Source organism: Haliotis asinina, chromosome 10 (genome assembly GCF_037392515.1).
Source record: "Haliotis asinina isolate JCU_RB_2024 chromosome 10, JCU_Hal_asi_v2, whole genome shotgun sequence".
In the NCBI taxonomy this organism is placed as follows: domain Eukaryota; kingdom Metazoa; phylum Mollusca; class Gastropoda; order Lepetellida; family Haliotidae; genus Haliotis; species Haliotis asinina.
This window is the reverse complement of record NC_090289.1, coordinates 13,493,608-13,512,929: the sequence shown is the minus strand read 5'-3', so window position 1 is coordinate 13,512,929 and position 19,322 is coordinate 13,493,608. Positions and strand designations below refer to the sequence as shown.

Genomic DNA, 19,322 nt, shown 5'->3' with positions numbered 1-19,322 from the left:
CTTGTCACACTGAGCCCACTACACTATGACAAGATAGGGGTGGCAGCAAATGCTTGTCGCAAGCTAACAGGATCATACTGTCGTCTTGCCTTAGCAGAAAAATTGACTTTTCTCTTAGCTTTGCGACAATCCTGAATAAATATGATTTTTTAAATTGAAATTATTATTTCAAAACTGATTTCTTTTTAAGAATATTTGAATGAAAAAGAGAAAAGAATATTTCAGAAAACGTAATATCTTAAAATATTTCATTTTCATTTTCATATTATTTCATATATTGTTTGATTTTATACTTTAGGCATGATTTCAACCATATTTCAATGCAAAATATGATGTTACATCTTGAGAGAATATGAATAAATAATTATGTGTACAGGAGTACAATAAAATTCTTTCTCAATTTCTATTTTGTTTGAGTGTGCAAATTCGCTTTCATTGATTAGGGATCATATTACAGTTTCTTTCCTTATTTGTATTAGAAATTATGCCATCCACCGATAGATTAATATAGCTCCTAATGTCACTTCCGTTACCTTATATGGCATCAATAAGATGCAGGCGACCTAGTTCAGATCAAGTGGGAAGGGTCATAAACGACACGTAAATATTAGTGCAATTATTTCATGGATGGGGTTGAAACAGATTCCAAAAGATTCCAGAATTTAATGTTAACATTTCTCCTGGATAATACTTATAAAGATTTGATACATCGTGCTTGTTTTCCAAAATGTAAACAAGCGACTGACGTCCGACTGCCGATTTACATATGCAAATGATCTCTAGGAGGCGTGTCTCGATCGGAAAACAGGAAATACCGTTTGCCGCGATACCATGAATGCCGCGATACAACGAGGTCCGAGTATACCTTTAAAATATTGTGAGGGTATGAAAAAGGGAAGTGCGCGTTTGATTTGTATGAGGAGATATACTATCAGGTGAAAGATGTTTGCGTGTAATAGTTATAGTTTTATAATTTTAAAACATTGTTATGGTGTATTTGGGGTGTGTGAAAAATCTGACATATCGTAAATCTGATCTGATCCGCCATTGAAATACAACATTTCGATATTTGAGTGTTTCTAGTTATTATTTTAAAAACGTCTTTCACATATACACCTTTAATTTTTTTGAGGGGTATATACCATCAGGTTAAAGGTCTTTGCGACTAACAGTTATAGTTTTATAATTTTCTTTCTTGTTGAACTTTACAACGCTTTGAGATTGTGTAAAACTTTGTTTTGAGAGGTGACACTGTCAATGTCCATGGTATTCCATGCATGCAATAAGATATCTTAATTAAGCATTAATGTAAATAATCTCTCAAAGTAGATTTGAAAAAGAGGACAGCTGACGGTGTATCATTTGTTTTCATTCATTATGTACTCCTTTCTTTAGTTCTTTTTCTGTATTTCTTTCATTTATTCGCATATAATCCATTCATTCATTCAAAACTTTGTTGTAAACTCCGAGTGGTACAATAAACTGACCGAAGAAATGTTAAAACGCTACCGAAGTTGCGCTGGAAACGAACCAAGTCACAGTGTGCGTTGGAGCGTGATGAGGCACACGCTAATAAGTACAAATGGCACAGAAAGCGAGTATCCTGCCCCTGCTGTAGACTATCCCTGGTAAAAGGAATGCATTATGCATGTTTAAATGCCCTTTACTGTCAATACACTGCAAGGTAACAAGAGAGTATATACGAGGGCTCGAGTTCAGTTGCTATATATATATTTCTTCTGAGCAGCAACACAACTTACTTGCAGTAGGTCGGAAATGTCTTTGTGGAGATTGTTGATACTCCGTCTAGTGGTAGCCACAGCATGGGAAACATGCACTGACTTTACAAACTTCAAAATGTTCCTGCAAGAAAACACTCGGCTCGAAGTGGAAGCGTTTCTGGTCCTGAGCGACTTCACTCTCCTTCAGTGTGTCAAGGAATGCAAACTGAGATCCAGGTGCCAATCCTTCAACTTCAACCTGAACGCTGGTCAGTGTGAGCTGCTGGACACCGCCAGTGAAGGGACATCTGGCTCAAACCCCACGACCACTTCGCAGTACGTGTATTCGGACATCAAGTCCTGGACGGGAAACATTGCGGGAAAGTGCGAGGGTCATTCCTGTCCTACAACATCAGTGTGCCGGGAGAAAGGGGACAACTACACGTGTCTATGTTCCAATCCACCTGCAGTCCTGAATGCAAACTTTGTACTGGTGAGTGTGGCAATGGATTTTATTCGTTTAGAAGTAATGTGACTAAAATCATGTTCACATGACACACGTCTCATAAGATGCTGATTGTGGATTGTAAATCTCACACCACCCTCATGCAGAAGAATTCTTGTACTGCATTAGCTTAAACCATTGGGGAAAGTTAAAATGTAATGTCCAGTGTTCTTGGAAGAATTTTATTAGCATAACTGATTAACAGATCTAGGGGACTGATTCACTGACCTAGGCCGAGTATTTGTATTTAAAAGAAACCCATAACATTATTTTGATAATCTTCACCGTACTTAATACACTACATGCGTATCAAATACGTATGCCCTAGTGGTGTGAGCCATTTAATCACCCTTACCAGAGTTTATTTGAATAACTCCCATGTAAGGGTGATTAAGCTATATTAAGGTTGAATGTGTTGCTGCATCTGACATTCACAATAACGCGTGGGTGCATACTGTAAGGGACATACTGTAATGGGAACCATTCTGTACAGAGATTTTCTTGGAAATTATCAGATGTATTCATGTGGTTAAGACAGCTTGTTTGTTAGCTTTAAGCATGCCAAAGGTGCTGTCGGGCGTCGATTTGGGAATTCGCTATTAGGAGCGAGCCTTGAAACAAGGAAAGAGAGAGTTGTGAGATCCTGGGTTTATTCAAGGAAGTGTCCCTTGCATGACATTCACAATACATCAATTCATACGTAAAAATGGCATACAATAACAGAAATAAAAATCAGTGATATCATAATACAATTTAAGTATAAGTCAAATGATATAAGCAACGTGTGGTATGTACCGTTACATAAACATAACACAAATAATACATTTCCTTGAGTAAATATGGTACTTACAAGTACTCACGGATAAACTGATCATCAACAGCAATTGCAGATGACAGCATGGAAAGGAACTTGCTGATAGAGGAAATGGGAAATTTGATGGACACACAGATGTTTAGTTTGAGTATGGCATATAAGAATTGGGCATGTGCATAATACAAAAAAAAGGATTCGTTTGTAGAAGATGGAATCCTGTGTACTTTCCAGATGAGAGACGCGATAGACGATAGATTGTTTGTTGTAGGTCCCGGGGTAGAATAGGCCTTCAGCAACCCATGCTTGCCATAAAAGGTGACTATGCTTGTCGTAAGAGGCGACTAACGGGATCGGGTGGTCAGATTAGCTGACTTGGTTGACACATGTCATCGGTTCTCAATTGCGCAGATCGATGCTCATGTTGTTGATCACTGGATTGTCTGGTCCAGACTCGATTATTTACAGACCGTCGCCATATTGCTGGAATATTGCTAAGTGCGACGTAAAACTAAACTCACTCACTCACTCACTGTAAGATTTCAGAGGAACGATGAAGTGGTGACAGATGACCTCGACCAAAATCTAAATTGCCTGATTTTATGTTGACCCAATTTGATGTCATATGCATGTCGTATTTGTTCAGCTAGGAGAGTAGAAAGTACACCGAAGGTCGCCTGAAGAGATCTGATATTTTAGTCAATGGTTTGCGTAACATATTGCATGGAGTCATGATTCGCCTTGATAATTTGAAATGCATTTTATGATTTATGGAGTGTTAATGCGGTATGCATTATGGATGTATGGATGTTGACATCGTCTGTAGTTGCGGTGCCACAGAGTCTTAGAAAAGGCCCCATCAAAGCTTAAATGTGCCCGTTTGGACCTGGAAGCAGATTTAAGTTTTAATTCTGGGATCAACTGTTTTATTCGTGTACGAGGTGTGCAAATTCATTTGGTTTGCAGGGGTGTGTTTGAATTTGTTGATTGAGAAGACATTTAGCATTTGAGCTGGGCCATGTTGACGAGGAAGAGAAGGTTGGCTTTGATGGTAGCCCAGTCTCATATGTGTGAAGCCAATATTTGGTTGCGGAATGTACAGTGGTTGATGGCTTTAACAGTACCCCATAATTAGTTGATGGATCGGTTTTTCAGACGGGAGAGGATTCACAAACAGCAGCAGTAACAATAGGATAGTGGCAAGGGTTGGTCAAAGGTCATCTACCTTGACCAAAGGTGACATGTTGTCAGGAGGAATTCAGTATACAGTTGATGTGTGGGTGTTGACTGGTGTATTATCTGGTGACTTGACATGTGTTGCATTGTGATAGGAATGTCTGGCTGTGAAGGTGTTGATGGAGGAAAATAATGGATGCATTGTGACACTTGCATAGGTGGGAAGTGTTTTTACTTACCACGATTCCAAAGCTGGTAGTTGCCTCTTTCAACAAGATGCCACACGTCAAACAATACTAAGGAAGGAAGGAAGTCTTGAAGTTTGAGTGTGATGTAGTTGTGGAATATCCGTGATTTGTATGCTGTACTATTGTGTCTTTAGAGGACAGAGGTGATTTGTCTGAACATGTAGATACTAACTGACTGGAAGGACAGGACATGAATTGTTGACCTTGTTCATGTGTGGGGGATAAGGCTTGTGAGGGTGTAGACCACATTTTGCCTAGTTTGGAAAGGACATATGGATGAGAATGTGCATTTGAGCTCTTGTTGCTTAATATAGAATGTGCATATTGGGTGTAATGGCAGGTGGAGGCAGTCAAGGGTTTAGGCCTCATGTTGTCTGCATTGAAATTGGTAGAATGGTGAGTGGAGGCAGTCGAGGGTGTAGACCTCATGTTGCCTGCTTTGAAATGAGTGTAATGGCAGGTGGAGGCAGTCGAGAGTGTAGACCTCATGTTGCCTGCATTGAAATGAGCGTAATGGCAGGTGGAGGCAGTCAAGGGTTTAGACCTCATGTTGTCTGCATTGAAACTGGTAGAATGGTGAGTGGAGGCAGTCGAGGTGTAGGCCTCATGTTGCCTGCATTGAAATGAGCTTAATGCAGATGGAGGCAGTCGAGGGTGTAGACCTCATGTTGCCTTGGGGATGTGGAAATGACACTTGCTTGCTGGGGTTGCTTGACTGGGATATGAAATGTCAAGCTGGAGCAGGCAAGAGTGGGAATGAAGCGGCGGCAGTTACCCGTGCAAATGTGCATGCTGAAGAGATGGGTTTTGTTGAAATGGGCGGGGAAGGTATGTGTTCAGTACTGGGCTCATGTACCTGTTCTGCGTGTGGAATGTGAGATAGGACATTTGCATTTGTGCCAGCTTTGCCTGCTCAGTGTATAATTTAATAGTCTTATTCTTGCAGCATCATGTTTAGTTTTCTTTAGCCATGTAAGAGCCTTGTGGTCTGTGGATTCAGAAAATGAACCGTTGACAAGATACACCCTGAAGGTTTTTATACCCTCTAGGACGGCTAGTCATTCTTAATGGACCCGTGATGGTCCCGGGGTAGAATAGGCCTTCAGCAACCCATGCTTGCCACAAAAGGGCGACTCAGCTTGTCGTAAGAGGCGACTAACGGGATCGGGTGGTCAGGCTCGCTGACTTGGTTGACACATGTCATCGGTTCCCAATTGCGCAGATCGATGCTCATGTTGCTGATCACTGGATTGTCTGGTCCAGACTCGATTATTTACAGACCGCCGCCATAGAGCTGGAATATTGCTGAGTGCGGCGTAAAACTAGACTCACTCACTCACTCATTCTAAATGTGTGATACCCCAATTCTTTTCTGCAACATAGAGAGAGTGACCACCATAACAGTTTACACGTTCTCTGCCCTGTGGATCTAGTTGGCCTAAATTTTTTTTGCGATGCATCAGTTGTAAGTATTAATAGTTTTGTTTGGTCAGGGTATGCAAGGATAGGTGCAGTTGTGAGAGTTTGTTTCAGCTTTCCAAATGCCTGTTGATAATGGTTGGGCCATTCAAATGACACCTCCTTTTAAGAAAGTTAAATAGTGGGGAGGCAATACCAGAAAAGTTGGCCACACATTTGTGGTAATATGATGCAAAGCCTGAGAAATGGCGCACATCATGGACATTTTTAGAAGGTGGGATTTGAGTGACCGAATCTATATGTTTAAAGGATCAACATGGATGCTGTTCTTCCTGAAGATATGACCAAAATGGGTGACCTGTATAGTGGCGAATTTGCACTTCTGGGGTTTTAGGATGATGCCTAGAAATACTGACTTAAGGAGACTCAGATGTTCTGAAAATGATTTGGAAAATATAATTATGTCTTCAACATATATTAATGCGTAATGCCAATTCATTTCCTTTAGTGCCTCTGAAATTGTTTGCTAAAGAGCCATTGGGGCATTTTTAAAACAAAGGGGAGGCGATACCATTCAGAAAAACCCTTAGGTGCAATGAATGCTGATTTGTGTTTTGTATCGGGGTGAAGTGATATTTGTCGAAAGCCACTAGCACAGTCAAGGATACTAAAACTTTTGGCATGGTTATCACCTACAGCATCAACAACATGTTCAAAACGTGGTTGGCGAAAAACTATGGGATTGGTATCCACATTTAGGCGTCCATAACCTACGGCGAAACAGTAAGAAGTGTCATGTTTTTCAACCATGACAACAGGGGAGTGCCACTCAGAAGAACCAATCTGAATGATATTAACTTCTAACATTTCTTCTACCTGTCTAGAGCATTCTTTCGTAATGGCTGTAACTCAGTGGCAAAACTGACTTTTGTGATTGTAGGATGAGATCATGTATGTGTGTTTGTGTGTGTGTGTGTGTGTGTGTGTGTGTGTGTGTGTGTGTGTGTGTGTGTGTGTGTGTGTGTGTGTGTGTGTCTGTATGTATCCATGCATGCATGTATGTGAAAAAAATGAATAAAGACATAGGATGAAATATGTGCACTCTAACATGAACAACAGTTTGACACCTGCATTGTGGGCTCTGAGACAGGGCTCTAAGGCACCACAAATATTTCGATCACTATAGACAGCAAGTATCCTGGAGAAAGTGTGGTCGTTATACCCGCCAGTTAGCTACTAGCATGTTCCTTATGAACGTAGTGACCGTTTGACGATAAACACCCTTGTGGAAACAGGGCTACAGACTTCTCGTGGATTTTAGCCTGCGTTTTGCAAAAAAAGCCCATTCACCTCCACCAACAGTCGAAAGCTTACAGGTTCGCCGATACGTGATCTGAGGTGAGGTGAGGTGATGTCGCTCAGATGACAACATGCTGGCGTGTGTATGTGTGGCTGCTTCTGCCCAGTTCCAGCCCACTCACTGAGAAAAAAAAACATGCCGCAGCATTAAAACCCCAATCAATTACTCCAAGCCGACTAGTCCTAGTTGTTTCCGTTAATGCCAAGCACCAGGCAGGAACCAGTAAATACCATGTTTTAACGAATTTTGGCATGATTTGGCTGCAGATCGAACCTTCCTCTCTAACCACTACACCATGGAGAAGGTCGATACGTAATTCAACAAACAGTGGTAATGCTGATAAGTCTTTATGGTGAAGAGACCCGTTCTGTCAGTTAAAGCAAGACAGTGATTCTATGTTTCTTAAGGAACTATATGATTCTTAAAGTTGAAGTAAATAGACACTCTTTTCCGCATTTCTTCTAAGAATAGTACGTGGCTTTTCCACTTGTTTTGAAATAAGCGAAACTGCTGAAATGTATTTATGGTGGAACATATTCACGATTTCCAGTTATATACTCTTCAAAAGAAAGAAAAGTATAAGCCGTTTTGGAAGAATTTTCGTTAGTTGAAACAGTAATTATTTCATGTTATTTCAGTGGTAATAAGGATGAATACTGACACGTCGATAGACAAAGAGTCCGCCAACACAACATTGATGTGTTCTGCATTTATGGAGGTCTTCGTTTTGGGAGGATACAGCTTGGCATATTGAGATATGTGTTACTAATTTGTTGTGTAGGTTATCTGTACTTACTAATGGAAACTCTTTTGTTTACTTGAGTTTCGACTTAGGCCTATTTCAATGAGTTCTTCGTTTCGTTTGAATAGTTAATGCATTAAAGTGAATATACCTGACAGATACAAAACATCACAACTAATGTTCAACATAGTGCGTCATTGGTTACGGCATTATAAATGAAGCTATTTCCATTATGCCTGAAACTGAACATACATAAAGCATTACTGTGCTTTCAGTAACGCTTTTTTTATAAAAAAATAACATAACATTTGGTTCTTCGTCTGATCAATGTTTTATCAAAACTAAAATCATTGGCAAAACTTGGAGAAAGGTCTGGAAAAAAACCCAGCCGGAATATAGAATCTTTTGTGACGTTATGTGACGTTATGTGACGTTATGTCTCTGCATAGGGGCTAAAGTTCGAGCATCATCTCAAACCTACGTTTAAGTTTTTATGGTGATCGATACCGCATGTTTTTTTTTTTCCCAGCTTACTTGCCCGTGCATTTTGATTTGCATGTTTTCTTGGTGACGTATTGACGTATTACTTCAAACACTTCATACATATGTCCAATCAATAGTATGACATTAAAGTTGTATCATATTACCTGGAGACCATGGTTGTCACGACACAAAATGCAAATCGTAGGTGGAAGTGTAAAATTCTATTGTTCGTTCTCGTCTACATATGACGACATAAATTATTCACCTAGATTTTTTTTTGAAAGCAAACTACAGTCACGTATTGTCAGATACATTCGTGAATAAACAAAACTACACTTTAAGTTTCAACATTTTACGAAATATAAGTAGTAAATAACGGGTCGCCGGACACCAGTTTTGCTGGAACCAACCGGCGTAGATGTTGATTGGCTGATACAAGTCATGTGATCACCGTCGGGTAGCACATAGACACGACGTCACGGCGAGGAAAGGGGAATGAAACGTGGTTTCAGGGAATCATGCAGAAAACCTTTCATAAGAAAACAAAAGCAAAGTCTCATGAATAGAGCTGTTGTAATGTGTGCTGTCCTGAATAGACAGATAGTACCTGTCAGCCCAGTTTGAACTGAGCCCGCTTGACAAATCACGTGTTCCCGTCCTTTCAAAGCTCCCGCGCTCGAAAGAGCGGACGACCTGTTTTCATGAAACCAGGGAGTGTGTTGGAAGTACATCATACCACAACAGAGACAAGTTGTGTTGACACTGGGTTTATGAGACGAAATGCTCGAGTCATGTAAAATGTAGTTGAAAACATTTCATACAGAACGCATCCTGTACAAGTATAACACCGTAAAAGTAATGGATGGTTGTTGTATGTTTAAATGTTATTTCATGCTAGTTTTTTCGTTCATCCAACAACAGCGTGATAAGAAATAAATTATATTGAGCCATGTATACTAATGTATGCAGTTATAGTTTTACTAGACAGCGAGATATTTGAAATAAGTGTTTCGCAATGCATATGGATAGAAGCATATCTAGAAAACTAATTAAAACAACACCATGAAAGTCATGCCATTTGGGAAGAGACAGCACCAAGAGTAATGTAGAGGCCAGGAATCTGCATATTGAAACAGTTCTGTCGTGCCCTGTTCCGGTAGAGAACAGGCCCCGATTTCTCCAGACAAACTTAAGTCTGGGTTTTGACTTAAGTTCAAGTTTTTGTTCAAATTTGAAAAAATGCATTTTCCAGAATGAAAGGAAATTGGTATCCAGCTCAAACATAGCAGACACTCTGAATTTGGTGGACAGATTTCTTTAGTTGTGTGGACTTTTTTAGCCTAATAAATAAAAGTTCAGCTGTTTCAAATTGTCAAACTCAGTTTGAGATTTGAGTTAAACCTTAAGTTCGTTTCGAGAAATCGGGCCCTGGATTTTAGAAATTTAGGTCTTCCACCTCATCATTTAAAAATGCGTAAACGGTGTTAACTGATATTAAATAAAGTTATTCCTCAGTCCAAAAGTCGCAAATTATCAATGGTATTTTGATTACGTGTTTCATGTTTACGATCTTCATCCTTAATCGCAGAGTCCACATAGTTTAGAAATGTCCACTTTGGGAAGATGCCCATCCAACTCATCACTTCATAATGTGGCAACTCATACAATATAATGATAGAAACGTTTTACTTCAAGATTATAATCCGAAATCAGAGAAGATTTGAAAATAACTAAAAATCACGACTACACTTGTACATAGCATTACATTTTACACATCGTGATCACACAGAAAACCATAGCTTCACAAACTGTACCGAGTGCTCAGTGAGGACACTCGTGGCTGAAGGCAGTTGTCAGTGCAACCCGCAGGTGCGTGCATAATATATGAAATGAAGGATGTGGAGCAATATCCAATGTATGAATTATCCAGTGACTTGTATAGTATGATGGTACAGTTTCAGTGCTTTATTACTGCAATGATTTTAAATTGACTGTTAATAAAACTAAAACCAAAATATTTGTTTTCAAATATGGTGGAAAATTGGCAAATGGTATGACAGAGGCGATGCATTTGAAACAATTAATTCTCATAAATATGTAGGAGTTAATTTTACAAACCATATTTCTTGGTCCATGGATACAATTCAAGCCTCATTGCAAGATAAAAAGGTCTCAATATGCATTATGAAATATTAAAAACACTTTGTGACTTATACAACTCAAGATTTTGTTATGTTAAAATATGTCCTATCCTTTTGTATGGCACTGAGATCTGGTGAAACCAGAGTCTCTGGTGCCCTAGAAAATGACAGAACTACAGAACTGGAATGAAAACGTATCTCTGTCTAACAAATAGTTTTACTGTAAAATGATCAATCTATCCATAAAAGACAGTGCCTGTCTGTGCTAAGCGTAAGGAAATTCAGAATAAGCCTTGCGTAATTCCGTTGTTCATCTCATGATTAAATTTGCTAATAAAATCTGGTCGGTATATAGGACTAAGAAAATAACAAAGGATTTGTACAATGTTCGTACAATGACGAGTACCACTTTCTTTTTGTATGTCCAGCCTATTATATGTTGAGAAATAAGTAGATTCAGAGCTACTACTATGTACATCCTTACATCTACAAATTCATATCCCTCTTAACCAATTCAAGTAAAGTACATTTAGGAAATTTATCTGTGTACATGTATATCTATTACGCAACTACATACAGAAAAAAATACATTCTCAAAAACTCTAAGTTATTACTTGTCCACTGTATTTGTACTACAGGCCTCAGGTCTGTTAAGCACGGATATATATGTATATCTATATCTATCTATCTATCTTAATGTAGGTTCGTTCAGGGATGCTGAGCCCGATTAACAAAACGAGACAGCATGCTTAGACATGGCGACCCCTTCCAATACAGGCCACTTCATCACAAACCAATACGTCGATGATGAAAAGACGAGAGTGGGCACGGTGGGTTCCTCCGAGCCGGGAACATTGGCCATAAGGTCAAAGTGCTATGTCACAGGCCCTTCGAATGTCATTCAGTTTTACAGATAAAGGTTTTGTCGTTCACTGTTTACCCGCTGCTTTATATTTTGGAAAGGGACAGCGGGGGATTTAAGAAGTTCGTGACATTGAAAACAAGCCCTGCAGTGGAAGTCGCGGTGGCTGAGCGGGCTAGGCGGCTGACTTTGTGTGCTGGCGATTAGGTGCCTGACTCTGAGGGTGCGGGGTCGAATCCCGGATGGGACTCAACCAAAACAGTACTAGAATTTGTACTTTACTAAGAAAGTGAAATCCCAAATATGACATATGTTGCATCTAACCACTTTCTAAATGACATTGTGTAATCAAGCTCTGTGGTGTGCTTTCACACAGGGTCTCTGTGTAATTTGGGTGACAAGAATTCGTAATTAATGTATGAGCAAAGCTGACAAACAAGACGTGAAAGGACAACTTGATGTGCTAACATAAGGGGAGCTGACAGCAACTACCAAAACTTATATACAGAGTCTACTGTGAATCGTTTATACATGATTAAAACACAATTAAATACAAAAAGGGTTTGACGACAGTCACTAAAACCAGGACCACAGTATCGTCTACTGAGAATTATTCGTCTACTGTGAATCATTTATGCATTATTAAAAACATAAACATACACATAATTAGTACACCGAACACAATTCGTTGAGGATTAAGACGGGTTGATTATGACGTGAGATGTGCTGTATGCTTTCAGAATGCCCAGACTCAGATGGTGTGGATGATCGGGGAGGAGGTGAAGTATGTGTGTGATCCCCCATTTAGTCCACGGGGCAGGCGTGTCTGCCAGTCTGATGGGTCGTGGACGGAGTTCTTTTGTGTATTGGTCACAGACTGCAGCCAGGTGAAGACGTGCAACAATGCCTACGGTGATGGAGAATACTGGATTGTCTTGGAGAAGTACAACAACGCCAGGGTGAAGATCTACTGCCATGACATGTCATCTGATACTCCTGGACATTTCGTCAGCTTGCAGGAAGACAACTACTCAGTGATGCCAACAGGATGTTTCAGTTCCTACTGTGGACGAACAAACTTCACCAAGATCAAAATTAACTTGAACAATCTTCAGATAAATACTGACCACACCTTTGCTGAATGGTCGTGTAAACCTGGTCCTTACGGGCGTGTCATGGGTTGCAGTTCAGACGCCGGAGCAGACTGCGGCACGGTGCAAGTAAATGTTGAAGGAACTAGCTTCAAAGTAAGCAGTGAAAGCACTCTCACAGGACCAGCTGACATTGTATTCTCGTCCAACCACTCGGTGATGCATGGGAAATGTAACGGACGATGCAGTGCTTGCTACTCTGCCCACCAAGGAGTCAGATTAAGATTTGCCTTTTCGGTGAAAGAGCACGGTACTCCTGACGAAGACTCGGCTAATATGACTATCTGTGTTTGACCTTTAGAAGGTGACAACTTTAAGGGAAGCGCGGGCTATTTGATTGACCGGCACAGTAGACCTTATGGCCGGCAAGTCAAATGCCAAGAGCGACTGCGGAACGATACAGACCAACTAACAACAGTTTTGGCCTTGTAGAGTCCGGGCCAACATTGACGAATGCATTGCCAGTCTGAAATAAAGATCACAAAAGGTCCAGACCACTGTATATTGCAAAACAACTCACACAGACCAGTACCTTCACGATACCTCCAACCATCCACCTCAAAATTCGTATCTATATTTATGTTTTGTTATTTCAAGCCTGAAATTAGATGATGCATAAAAAATGCAGAGAACGTCATGAAATAATAAGAATTCCCGTTATAACAACTTTGGTTGAAGACGCACTGGTCACAGCCGTTGTATCTATGAAAGCTGATGGTCCCACTTTCTGTATTCCTTGTTATGGGAAAATCAATATTTCGCTTGATTTGACGTGAGTAGTTACGAATGCCACCTCAGGTCAAGGATTGTTTTCAACCCTGGCAAGACGGGTTCACTACATCCGTTCAAATAAGCAACACCATATATACTCAACTAAATCACATTAAATAAATCTTCAATAAGTACAACCACTACCCAGAACATCAGCACGAAGAAGGACTACATCCGTGACAACTCGCAGCATTCAGTAGGACAAATTCAAAGCAGCAAAGACTTCAAAATCATGTCCAAGAACCATCCACTTCAAAATATTTCAACCACTCATCAAGCGTGACCATGGCTATTTCATATTCCCAGTTTACCAATCTGCAAGACTCTAATCAGACATAATCCTTCTGCATGTTAACAGGACTGTCTTTTTTCGTAAGGACGGGATTTTCCGTTAGATGTTCTGCAGTGTGTTTTCTCTCCTCTACTGCTCTACTACACCAATTCTGCTGATCGGTATGTCCCCCATCACTACTCTGCACATTGTTGTGTTAGATCTACACAGAATAGTCGCTCCACACCTTAAATAAAGACGTTGTTCATCCATATATGTTATCCTTACTCAACAGGGACAACACAATGTAAAGGTTTCTTTGGATAGCAACCAAAGACAATGTCGTTTAATCACAGCTTTGATAAACGAAGATCTTCACAATGCATACAAACAATATGTGACCAATAAATAGTCGTGTGAGGTGTTTACATGAAAATACCTTAATATGCAAAACTGAAAGGTAAAGAAACCGTAAAGATCTGGGTTAGAAGTGATCTTTAGTAACTCATGTTTGTCGTAAGAGGCAACTAACAGAGAAGGTGGGCATGCTTTCTAGCTTGGTTGACACGTCATCGTATCCTAGAATTTTGCGTAGATCGATGCTCTTGTTGATCACCGGATTGACGCTCTGGTCTAGACTCGAATATTAACAGACCGTCGGCATACAGCTGGAGGAGCATCACTCAATGCGTCGTAAAACTAAACACACTCGCCGAAACGTGAAAAATCACAAACACCTATTCATTGTCAAAACTTGAAAAATCACTAAAATATATTCATTGTTTAAAAGGAAACAATAAGTGAGTGAGTTTAGTTTTACGCCGCACTCAGCAATATTCCAGCTATATGGCGGTGGTCCGTAAATAATCGAGTCTGGACCAGACATTCCAGTGATGAACAGCATGACCATCGATCATGTGTGTGTGTGTGTGTGTGTGTGTGTGTGTGTCTGCGTGTGTGTGCGTGCGTGTGTGTGTACTGCTGGGGAAAAAGTGGCGTCAAACAAGACTCACACACTAACACCCTTAATGTAGGTTCGTTCAGGCATGCTGAGCCCGATTAACTAAACGAGATAGCATGCTTAGATGTGGCGGCCCCTTCCACTACAGGCCACTTCATCACAAACCAATACGTCGATGATGAAAAGACGAGAGTGGGCACGGTGGGTGCCTCCGAGCCGGGAACATTGGCCATTGGATGTCAGTCTCAAACAGCATACCGTATTACCAATCTCAACTCCCTGGGGTTCACGCAACTCTTGCAGTCACTAGGCGTTACTGATTTGTTGTGGCCTCCCCATCCTCACTTGGTTCCCATTCTCAGTACTTTGTCCAAGTTTACTGAACGATGCTGTGTATTTCAATGGTCATCAATAGATCTATCAATCTTAATGGCTTTGACGTGTGTTCGAAGGACGAGAATAATTATGTGCTCATCAAATTTTCACTATCGAACCTCCTCAAAAGGCAGAACCCTTGTAAATAACCAACAGTTGACAACCATGTGACGTCAGCTAACTGAAGTATCTGTTCTTGACAAGAATCTATAAATGCCACAAACGTTAATGGACTGTTACAATACACACAGACAGGCATTCACTATTTTCAAAGACCTCGAGATATTTGAAATAAGTGTTTCGCAATGCATATGGATAGAAGCATATCTAGAAAACTAATTAAAACAACACCATGAAAGTCATGCCATTTGGGAAGAGACAGCACCAAGAGTAATGTAGAGGCCAGGAATCTGCATATTGAAACAGTTCTGTCGTGCCCTGTTCCGGTAGAGAACAGGCCCCGATTTCTCCAGACAAACTTAAGTCTGGGTTTTGACTTAAGTTCAAGTTTTTGTTCAAATTTGAAAAAACGCATTTTCCAGAATGAAAGGAAATTGGTATCCAGCTCAAACATAGCAGACACTCTGAATTTGGTGGACAGATTTCTTTAGTTGTGTGTTTAGCCTAATAAATAAAAGTTCAGCTGTTTCAAATTGTCAAACTCAGTTTGAGATTTGAGTTAAACCTTAAGTTCGTTTCGAGAAATCGGGCCCTGGATTTTAGAAATTTAGGTCTTCCACCTCATCATTTAAAAATGCGTAAACGGTGTTAACTGATATTAAATAAAGTTATTCCTCAGTCCAAAAGTCGCAAATTATCAATGGTATTTTGATTACGTGTTTCATGTTTACGATCTTCATCCTTAATCGCAGAGTCCACATAGTTTAGAAATGTCCACTTTGGGAAGATGCCCATCCAACTCATCACTTCATAATGTGGCAACTCATACAATATAATGATAGAAACGTTTTACTTCAAGATTATAATCCGAAATCAGAGAAGATTTGAAAATAACTAAAAATCACGACTACACTTGTACATAGCATTACATTTTACACATCGTGATCACACAGAAAACCATAGCTTCACAAACTGTACCGAGTGCTCAGTGAGGACACTCGTGGCTGAAGGCAGTTGTCAGTGCAACCCGCAGGTGCGTGCATAATATATGAAATGAAGGATGTGGAGCAATATCCAATGTATGAATTATCCAGTGACTTGTATAGTATGATGGTACAGTTTCAGTGCTTTATTACTGCAATGATTTTAAATTGACTGTTAATAAAACTAAAACCAAAATATTTGTTTTCAAATATGGTGGAAAATTGGCAAATGGTATGACAGAGGCGATGCATTTGAAACAATTAATTCTCATAAATATGTAGGAGTTAATTTTACAAACCATATTTCTTGGTCCATGGATACAATTCAAGCCTCATTGCAAGATAAAAAGGTCTCAATATGCATTATGAAATATTAAAAACACTTTGTGACTTATACAACTCAAGATTTTGTTATGTTAAAATATGTCCTATCCTTTTGTATGGCACTGAGATCTGGTGAAACCAGAGTCTCTGGTGCCCTAGAAAATGACAGAACTACAGAACTGGAATGAAAACGTATCTCTGTCTAACAAATAGTTTTACTGTAAAATGATCAATCTATCCATAAAAGACAGTGCCTGTCTGTGCTAAGCGTAAGGAAATTCAGAATAAGCCTTGCGTAATTCCGTTGTTCATCTCATGATTAAATTTGCTAATAAAATCTGGTCGGTATATAGGACTAAGAAAATAACAAAGGATTTGTACAATGTTCGTACAATGACGAGTACCACTTTCTTTTTGTATGTCCAGCCTATTATATGTTGAGAAATAAGTAGATTCAGAGCTACTACTATGTACATCCTTACATCTACAAATTCATATCCCTCTTAACCAATTCAAGTAAAGTACATTTAGGAAATTTATCTGTGTACATGTATATCTATTACGCAACTACATACAGAAAAAAATACATTCTCAAAAACTCTAAGTTATTACTTGTCCACTGTATTTGTACTACAGGCCTCAGGTCTGTTAAGCACGGATATATATGTATATCTATATCTATCTATCTATCTTAATGTAGGTTCGTTCAGGGATGCTGAGCCCGATTAACAAAACGAGACAGCATGCTTAGACATGGCGACCCCTTCCAATACAGGCCACTTCATCACAAACCAATACGTCGATGATGAAAAGACGAGAGTGGGCACGGTGGGTTCCTCCGAGCCGGGAACATTGGCCATAAGGTCAAAGTGCTATGTCACAGGCCCTTCGAATGTCATTCAGTTTTACAGATAAAGGTTTTGTCGTTCACTGTTTACCCGCTGCTTTATATTTTGGAAAGGGACAGCGGGGGATTTAAGAAGTTCGTGACATTGAAAACAAGCCCTGCAGTGGAAGTCGCGGTGGCTGAGCGGGCTAGGCGGCTGACTTTGTGTGCTGGCGATTAGGTGCCTGACTCTGAGGGTGCGGGGTCGAATCCCGGATGGGACTCAACCAAAACAGTACTAGAATTTGTACTTTACTAAGAAAGTGAAATCCCAAATATGACATATGTTGCATCTAACCACTTTCTAAATGACATTGTGTAATCAAGCTCTGTGGTGTGCTTTCACACAGGGTCTCTGTGTAATTTGGGTGACAAGAATTCGTAATTAATGTATGAGCAAAGCTGACAAACAAGACGTGAAAGGACAACTTGATGTGCTAACATAAGGGGAGCTGACAGCAACTACCAAAACTTATATACAGAGTCTACTGTGAATCGTTTATACATGATTAAAACACAATTAAATACAAAAAGGGTTTGACGACAGTCACTAAAACCAGGACCACAGTATCGTCTACTGAGAATTATTCGTCTACTGTGAATCATTTATGCATTATTAAAAACATAAACATACACATAATTAGTACACCGAACACAATTCGTTGAGGATTAAGACGGGTTGATTATGACGTGAGATGTGCTGTATGCTTTCAGAATGCCCAGACTCAGATGGTGTGGATGATCGGGGAGGAGGTGAAGTATGTGTGTGATCCCCCATTTAGTCCACGGGGCAGGCGTGTCTGCCAGTCTGATGGGTCGTGGACGGAGTTCTTTTGTGTATTGGTCACAGACTGCAGCCAGGTGAAGACGTGCAACAATGCCTACGGTGATGGAGAATACTGGATTGTCTTGGAGAAGTACAACAACGCCAGGGTGAAGATCTACTGCCATGACATGTCATCTGATACTCCTGGACATTTCGTCAGCTTGCAGGAAGACAACTACTCAGTGATGCCAACAGGATGTTTCAGTTCCTACTGTGGACGAACAAACTTCACCAAGATCAAAATTAACTTGAACAATCTTCAGATAAATACTGACCACACCTTTGCTGAATGGTCGTGTAAACCTGGTCCTTACGGGCGTGTCATGGGTTGCAGTTCAGACGCCGGAGCAGACTGCGGCACGGTGCAAGTAAATGTTGAAGGAACTAGCTTCAAAGTAAGCAGTGAAAGCACTCTCACAGGACCAGCTGACATTGTATTCTCGTCCAACCACTCGGTGATGCATGGGAAATGTAACGGACGATGCAGTGCTTGCTACTCTGCCCACCAAGGAGTCAGATTAAGATTTGCCTTTTCGGTGAAAGAGCACGGTACTCCTGACGAAGACTCGGCTAATATGACTATCTGTGTTTGACCTTTAGAAGGTGACAACTTTAAGGGAAGCGCGGGCTATTTGATTGACCGGCACAGTAGACCTTATGGCCGGCAAGTCAAATGCCAAGAGCGACTGCGGAACGATACAGACCAACTAACAACAGTTTTGGCCTTGTAGAGTCCGGGCCAACATTGACGAATGCATTGCCAGTCTGAAATAAAGATCACAAAAGGTCCAGACCACTGTATATTGCAAAACAACTCACACAGACCAGTACCTTCACGATACCTCCAACCATCCACCTCAAAATTCGTATCTATATTTATGTTTTGTTATTTCAAGCCTGAAATTAGATGATGCATAAAAAATGCAGAGAACGTCATGAAATAATAAGAATTCCCGTTATAACAACTTTGGTTGAAGACGCACTGGTCACAGCCGTTGTATCTATGAAAGCTGATGGTCCCACTTTCTGTATTCCTTGTTATGGGAAAATCAATATTTCGCTTGATTTGACGTGAGTAGTTACGAATGCCACCTCAGGTCAAGGATTGTTTTCAACCCTGGCAAGACGGGTTCACTACATCCGTTCAAATAAGCAACACCATATATACTCAACTAAATCACATTAA

General features: G+C 40.2%; 2 protein-coding genes across 2 annotated transcripts; both read left to right on the top strand.

Annotated features, from left to right (window-relative positions):
• Positions 1-1,776: 1,776 nt before the first annotated feature.
• Positions 1,777-13,902, top strand: LOC137299074 (A disintegrin and metalloproteinase with thrombospondin motifs 9-like). Its single transcript, XM_067831563.1, has 2 exons — positions 1,777-2,214; positions 12,209-13,902. Exons 1-2 carry the CDS (start codon positions 1,777-1,779, stop codon positions 12,911-12,913), a joined length of 1,143 nt encoding a protein of 380 aa, XP_067687664.1. The 3' UTR covers positions 12,914-13,902.
• Positions 13,903-17,177: 3,275 nt separating this feature from the next.
• LOC137297911 (A disintegrin and metalloproteinase with thrombospondin motifs 9-like) lies at positions 17,178-18,848 on the top strand. Its single transcript, XM_067829902.1, has 2 exons — positions 17,178-17,252; positions 18,025-18,848. The coding sequence occupies exons 1-2, from the start codon at positions 17,178-17,180 to the stop codon at positions 18,727-18,729; spliced, it is 780 nt and encodes a 259-aa protein (XP_067686003.1). The 3' UTR covers positions 18,730-18,848.
• Positions 18,849-19,322: the final 474 nt, after the last annotated feature.